Raw genomic sequence first — 7,833 nt, forward strand, 5'->3', positions numbered from 1 at the left:
AGATACGTATTGTGGTGAATTATGCCATATAACGGGTCTGTCCCAATTCAAGGGTTGCATCCTACCTAGGCCGGATTTGAAGGCTGCTACGTCACAGCAGGGCGACAAGTGCTCTCCCAATTCATTCAGCCTACGAAGAGTCCTCCGAATGCAGCCCACATATGCGGCCTACTTTTGACGAATTTGAAGGATACAACTGGGCCATGTCCGAAATGCATACTACCCGCTACTTGCTATATAGTAGGCATACTGCATCCACAAAACGCGTGTAGTATGCGAGAAAATACAGCATGCTACTCGAGTCATTCAGCGGAAGTGACGGGGCTACGACGGGTTACGATACTGTTTACTCAGACCGCGGTAAAAATTATCTGGTGTTTTTTGTTATCATTTTGTGTATTATCCACAAAAATGTTGCCTTTTCCTGACATGGGATGTGTGGCTGCTGCTGCCGCCAGGAGAAGACGTGTTGCAAGGAAAAGAGCCGTCATGAGATTTGTTCTCAACATGCTTCTAGCTGAGGTAAATATTGAACGTTAGCTTGCTAGCTACGTTAGTTGATAGCCCCGCATGTGCTGGTGACAGTAGCTGGCTTGGGGCTATTGTAGTTGAGGTAAATATTGAACGTTAACTTGCTAGCTACGTTCTAGTTGATAGTAACCATGCATGTACTATAAAACAACTCATTTTAACAACAACTCATTTTAAAGAGGTGGGTAAACTACCTGGGTTTACTCATCACTACACGCCTGCTTTGTAATGTTACTTTAGCTCTTCAGATAATGACATCTGTCTATCTATTATCATATTGTAAAGACAATTAAATGCCATAAGCGCAAATGAGTTAAAGTTTGGCCTAATAATATTCCCCCTGTAGGCTCGCATGGAAGACAGAGGTCCTTACACACAAGTCAACCTCCACGTCCCCCTGTTGAGGACCTATTTTGACGGCGCGGACACAAGGAGGGACTTCAGATTGTCAAGACCGACACTGAGGAACCTCATTGATACCCTTGATGATGGTCAGGGAGGATGGGGCAAGACCATGGAGGTGCTAATAATAGCATTAACAGTAATAATAATTCATTGCATTTAGAGCTTTTCTCAGTACTCACCCTTTACAATGGTCTTATCATTCACACACAGGTGCTAGTCTTTGTCTACTGGCTGGCCAGTGCAACCTCCTACCGGATTGTGTCAGAGGCCTTTGACATGCCCCGGTCGACCGTCTGTGATGTGGTCAACAGAGTCAGCAGGGGTATTCAGCGCATCATAAGCCGTGTGATACGCTACCCCACGGAGGCAGCGCTGGAGGAGGTCAGGGCCGGGTTTGCCCGCCTGGCCAGATCTCGTGCCTTCAGGAGTGTGGCCGGAGCCATCGACGGCACGCATGTCCGCTTCATCCCCCCAGCGGCAGAGCAACAGAGCTACTTCAACCGAAATCTCTACCACAGAGGCAGGCTGTCTGTGACCACAAGGGACGGTTTGTCAACATTCTTGTTGGCTTTCCGGGATCAGCCCACGACTCGCGTGTCCTGAAGAACTCGGACATGTATGTCCACCGGCAGTATCCGCCGAAGGGCTGGTGCCTCCTCGGGGACGGAGGCTACCCCCTGCCAGGCTGAACCCATCGCCCTTATCACGCCATACAGGTATTTTTACAGGAAGCCTTGCTTCTTTATGTTCTTGTTAGTTACAGTAACTGGTTCTTGTTTTTAAAATCACGTGTACTATTTTATCTTTAAAGCATGTATTACATTTATGATTATTATATTGTTATTATATATCAGAGAGCCAGTGCAGGGGCCGGTGCGTCTGCGCTTCAACGCCCTGCATGCCAGAGCCCGGTGCATCATAGAGAGGGCGTTCGGGATGATGAAGACCAGGTGGAGGGGGATCTTTCTGAAGGCTCTGGAGGTAATTTAAGTCAATTGCTTTTCTACAACGGTTACTAGATATATATATTCAGAAAAAACACTCAGTAGTAACATTCAATCATTTATTTACTGATCATTCTTATCATTTTAGTATTTACAAAATCTCCCGCGATAGGCTATAGTTCTGAATTAAATGGTTGCCAGGCAACATAGGTTATCTCGCCTATTTGGGTTGGCCTTGTTCACATAAGGCATAATTCGGGTGGTTCACGTTTATTTGAATATTTCCAGCTATGGTGCAGTTATTAAAACAGTTCCCCAGAGCACTCGTTTTTGCTGCTAGGGGTGTGGAAGTGTTGGAGTCGAACTGATGAGTGCGTTATTGTAATAGGATACGAAAAAGGCGAGGTTGCTGCGAGTGGTTGCTACGCAAAACATAGCCTACCGCTTGATTTTATCAATGGCCTCGTCAATGAGATTGACGGCGCATTAATACTAATTGTTATGTGGTCGCAGCCGTGGGTTACAGAGCATTTTACCATGGCTGCTAGCCAATCAGAATCAAGTATCCCAACTCTCCGTTGTAGAAAATAAATCATAATAATACATTTTCTTTGTAACACACTTTACATTTGAAATAAATCTCAAAGTGCAAAACTGTGTTTTTAGGTGAAGTTGCCCTTGGCTGCGGAGGTGATTGCTGCGTGTGCTGTCCTGCACAACCTCTGCCTGGAGAACGGAGACATCATGGAGCCAGAGGAGGTGACATTACATCAGTCATTTAGCAGACACTTTTGTCCAACATTCCATTAGTCATTTATTTAGCAGACACTTTTTGTGTCTGCTAAGCGACTTACAGTAATTGCATTTAACCATTTAAAGGTTGATGACCTTGACGGTGGCCATGGTCCTGCTGCTGCAGATCTTCCCAACCCTGGTGATGGCCTCAGAGACCGTATGGCAGCAGCAGCATCGGCACCAGCTGCCTTGGTCCCAGCTCTTGGTGAGCATGACTACCCCATCCTGCCATAAATAGTCAGTCAGTCAGTTCATGAGTTTGCTTTGCCTTGTTCCTTAAAGACAGCCTTGAGGCTTTAAACTTCAATCAGTTCCTTATAGACTGCCTTGAGACATTTGTTTAAATGTATTTGTATTTAAATGTCTGTGTTTCATTTTTCACTGTACATAGTAAACAGTTCTTTTAAGTTTTTTTGGAAACAACAGATCAGCGTTCTCGTCGCGTCTCCTGTCAGTACCTTTTGCGAGGGAAGCTAATGATCTGACCAAATATAAACAAGTCAAAAGTATATTTGAAGACCATTGTGTAATAAAAATATCCAGGAAATGTTTATGGTTGTGCTTCTTCCATTATACATGTAAAGGTTACTTCTTGATGTATACAATTTCAACAAAAAGTGTAATATCTACACATTAAGGACATATGTCTACATGTCATGTAACTTGGAAGGTCTTAACACTCAACGTGCAGAGAGCTTTGGACATGTAACTCCCTTATCAAGTAGTCGTTAGTCAAACACATTTGAAAAACAGTGATGCTTTCATAACCGTCTCTGATTAATTCCAATGAAGCATTGTGAACCAGCATGTGTGTTCCGTTTATGCCTAATTGCAAACTACAATGTCCATTAGGAATGTTATTTTACTCTAATGACTGGTTTTAGGTATAGTGACATTTGTTCTCCTTTGACTGGGAATACATTACAAGGAATGAGACACAGACCAATTTAATTTAAGAAAAAAACATTTAAGAAAAAATAAACTTTCTTCACGGCGGCTTCCAGGAGCAACATTAACCGCTCCTCCCTCTCCTTGAACAATCCTCTTTCCTCCCTCCACTCAGCCTTCATACCTTCTTTCTCTCTCGCCCATTCTGCCTTCATCTGCACCCTTTCTCTCCCCCATTCTGCCTTCTCTCTCATCCATTCTGCCCTCTCCTTTTCCATCCTCTCCTTCTCTGCCCTCCACTCCTCTCTATACCCAGCCTCCTTCTCCTCTTGCCTCTGTCTGTCCAGTCTCGCTCTCTCCCTATCCTTATTTTCTTCCTTTCTTCTCCCTCTCCAGCATCTCCAACAACTGCTCCAGCTCACTCTCTCTCCTCCTCTTCTGTCCTCTCCCTGGCCTCACCTCACCGCTGCTCTCTGCCGTCACCTGGCTTTCTTTTGGTTGGGTCAGCACCACGGAAGGGGAGGCCACAGCCGGTGGAGGGCACGGGGCGGACGAGGAGATGAGGACCACCGGTGTAACCGCATGGGTGGCCCCCATCGCCTCGTCCAAGGCCCCGTACCACTTCCACGAAGCGGCTGTGGCCTCCCCTCCCTCCGTGCTAACCCCAGTTCTGGGGCTCTTTAGGTCCTATGAAGGGAGGTTAGATAACGATTTCTAGTGTCATACAAACTGTGAATCCCTATTAATATTTTTGCCATCATGTAGCCTGGCCATGTAGCCTGTAGATCAAAATCACCTTTTACTTGGCTACAAGGTTCTCTCACTTCCTCTTGAGCATGGGCCCCTCAATCTTCCCCTGCAGCCCAGCTTCTACGATGTAGGTCCTACATAAATCAATATCCAAAGTAAACAGAAAGGCTACATCACTGGATCGCTTTTGAGCAACAATGCATACATTAGTTAACTTACTCGTAGCCTTTCAGAGCAGCGTTTCTCTTCTCTGTGAACAGGGAAGAGTTGGCCGTCCTCCAGAGGATCAGGTCCCTGGTGTGGTCCTCAGTCCCTGTAATACATCCAGAAGTATTATGGGACAATGAATACTAATATATGAACATAATGATATATGAACAGTTGAACTCGTTTAAATCACCTAATGAACAGACAATTGTTTAAACAACGTCAAGTAACGTTCGGTGGCTTAGGTTAACCATTTAACAACTCGTCACAATTTCGACATTTCTTACACATTTCTTAAGCAATCATGGTCATATTACATGGAAATGTTAGTCTGTTTCTCTCGATTCTAGCTATAGAAACATCTAAGATTTGACATGAATACGTTTTGAGCAAGAGCCATCCGAACACCTGTAACGTTAGCAGCCTGCAGCCTGGTAGCTAGCTAACGTAACGTCCACCACAGAGGTCAATGCTAGCAGCTAGCTATCATTACGGTCTTTTTCGAAATGTCATTTCTACCCCACCTATATACACAAAACTGCATTTGTAGCTCTGTGTCGTTATAACTAAGATATGACAGATTTTTTTTTTTTTCCATCGACAAATTAAGTCAATACTTACATCTGAAAACTCCCGCTGCGGTCCCGGTGACCTCTACGTTCGCCATCTTTTTTTATTTTATTACTATATAGCAAGTAGTATGCATTTCGGACACGGCCCTGGATCCTTCGCGGCCTCCCTCCCAGAATGCATTTCGGTCCGGATTAATTCCTGTATCAGACGCCATTGCTCTGATTTTTTTTTTTTTTAAACCGCTTTGATGTTAATATTATTACGTTTTAATACATTTTCATGCCTGATAGTACCACCATAGAATCCCAATATGTGGAAACTTTATCAAAATTATGCCTGTATCTACGAGTTTAGATAGACGATTTAGATAGGCATTTTCTGTGGTGTTTCCATAACAACCTGCCGTCAGCATTGGGCATCCAATTATCCCATTCACAACATGAATGGAGGTAAATCATCGGAATTGGGAACCTTCGGAAAGGCGGTTGGTTCCCATGGTGCTATACCATAAATCATTTTTGTGCACTTTGTCCTGTGCATTATGAGGTGGGTAGCAGCAGTTGTGTCTGAGAAAGCAGCTCTACATGCTTCTCCAATGTGGTCACATGCCAGCATGGAACAGTGTTCAGCAATAGCTAATGCCATTTTTGCAGTCAATTTGCGAGTGAATTCGGAGTGAATGCAACTATGGCTCATTCACCTCCATGTATTTCCAAACGCGAAAACAATGGCAGTGAAAAACAATTAGTCTGGTAATGATGGGTTTGTAACCCTGATAGTGTATTCAGCCTGTTAGTGACTTTTGGTTCTTGAAGTGGTGTTTTTACAGTGAACTTTTAACATTGAAGTCAACGGGCACTTCCGCATCCGCACCCCTAATTACGTCAGACTGACCAATATGGCTGCCAGGGGAGTAAGGCCAATTTGTTTAACCATAAATGGCAGCTTGTTTTGGGTGGAACTGTTGTAACACCGTGTCCTATCTACACGCGACGCGAGCGAGCGTCAGCGACAAAATGGGTTCCATTGCTTTGTTTTCTGTTGTTATGTCCTAACTGGACGCGAGCGACGCAGCGCGACGTTTTAACTGCTCTTTTGACGCTCGCCCTGTTCCTATTTTCCTCCTGTCGCTCGCGTTGACAGGCGTCTGTCTTCAGTTGGAAATATAGACAAATGACGTAACAGAACAGGAAATTTAACGGTTTCAGTTAGGACAGCAAGCATGCGATGTCGCGTTCTGTTACTCGCGTCGCAAGCAGTTAGGACACAGTGTAAGGCTTTACGTTTTGGCTGAAACTGTTGTAAGGCTTTGCCTTTTGAGTAGCCTATGTTGTCATGTGTTTTTTACATCACTAAGTTTGGCATAGAAATCAACGGCAGAGTCTCCAATAACGGCAGGAAAAGTTGCTAAATTTGTCGCTAGTCGCTTTTTTGAAGAAGAGTCGCTAAAGGGGTCAACTTGCTAATAAATATGGCGACAAAGTCGCTAAATTGGCAACACTGCTTGCTGTACTGGGCTCTATTGAGCTCGGTGGTAACGTGAACTGTAGAGATGCTTTTTGTTAGATGCTTTTGCAGAGCTCTCAACACCATTCCCCAAAGACCAGAAAAAATCGCTAAATTTGTCGCTAGTCGCTTTAGACGAATAAAGTTGTCAAGGGTATCTGGATCTGTGGTTAAAATGTATTTTCATTGAGACGTATTAAAAAACGTTTTTGTTTTTAAGTAACAGTATGCAGTTTTATTTCTCGGCATTTACTTGGATGATGTTTCACTTTTAAACAACAGCACTTTGAATGTAAAAACCCCAGTCAGGCTGTCAGAAGTCTGTAAATAGATGTAGGTCTACGTTAAATGCATGTATGCAGTACAAAACGTCATTTTCGTTTTGGGATTGCACCCACAATTACAATATAATACTTCCATGGGCTAATATTTGCTTGAACCTACAATACAATTCTCCGCCGCGTCGCGACTACCGCAGTCTGTCACGTTCTTGCGGTTGAAGGAGGTTGAACATGACAGACTCGTTGCCTGGGGCCTGCGGATGGAGAGCGCCGGGTGTCGTTTCATGAAGGACGTAAACCAGTCCTTCTCTGCAATTTCAGTCCTGGCCCACACTTCAGGGAACTGGCACTGATATTGCACAGCCAGTTGATAGGCAAACCTGTGGACCTGTAATGTAGGCCTATATAATGTATTTAGAGTTTATTAGGTGGGCTGGCTTGCAAAAGCTAGCCCAACTTGTGATACAGTAGAACCTCGGAGATCCGAACAGCTCGGTCAACCGAACGGAGATAGAACAGGAAATGAGCACCAAACTAACGACGGGTGAAATCCTGACAGAAAAAGTAACGGTAAAAAAAAAGAAAAAAAGGTTGTTTTCTCCTATAGGCTATATTATCTGTCATTTGTTTGTGATTTAAATAGGTTATGCCTATTCTGAAGGCGACTAGGCTAGGGGCTAATAGCCTACTATCAGGAGTTAATTCGCTTCAAAATAATGGAAAAGGGCTTGTAGCCTATCATCTGAGTGCACGTAAGTGCCTTTTCGATTCAAATAGAGGGTGTTTTTAACATATATCAAGTGTACGCATTACATATATTTTCTACATTTTGTGTATTTGGGGATGACCTTCAGAGTTATGAACATTTCAGAGATCCGAACGACTGTCATTCCCAGTGGGTTCGGATCTTCGAGGTTCTACTGTATTCCTACTATTTCTTTCTTTCTTTATTA

General features: G+C 43.9%; 1 protein-coding gene across 2 annotated transcripts; it reads left to right on the plus strand.

The window, feature by feature from the left end:
- Positions 1–348: 348 nt before the first annotated feature.
- Positions 349–3,108, plus strand: LOC311325129 (uncharacterized protein). Of its 2 annotated transcripts, none has more exons than XM_084457789.1 (6): positions 349–522; positions 878–1,051; positions 1,147–1,652; positions 1,791–1,917; positions 2,547–2,639; positions 2,760–3,108. In XM_084457789.1, exons 3-6 carry the CDS (start codon positions 1,555–1,557, stop codon positions 2,907–2,909), a joined length of 468 nt encoding a protein of 155 aa, XP_084313915.1. In that variant the 5' UTR covers positions 349–522; positions 878–1,051; positions 1,147–1,554; the 3' UTR covers positions 2,910–3,108. Both variants share the same exon structure in this region; 1 of them encodes a protein (XP_084313915.1).
- The last annotated feature ends 4,725 nt before the right edge of the window (positions 3,109–7,833 follow it).

This window comes from Borostomias antarcticus (assembly GCF_949987555.1).
Source record: "Borostomias antarcticus genome assembly, chromosome: 24".
NCBI lineage: Eukaryota > Metazoa > Chordata > Actinopteri > Stomiiformes > Stomiidae > Borostomias > Borostomias antarcticus.

Excerpts from the sequence above, each read along its gene's own strand:
- LOC311325129 (XM_084457789.1), top strand. The coding sequence starts at position 1,555 with ATGTCCACCGGCAGTATCCGCCGAAGGGCTGGTGCCTCCTCGGGGACG. Across the intron at positions 1,918-2,546 it reads TCTTTCTGAAGGCTCTGGAG|GTGAAGTTGCCCTTGGCTGC; the intron begins GTAATTTAAGTC and ends CTGTGTTTTTAG. Across the intron at positions 2,640-2,759 it reads ACATCATGGAGCCAGAGGAG|GTTGATGACCTTGACGGTGG; the intron begins GTGACATTACAT and ends AACCATTTAAAG.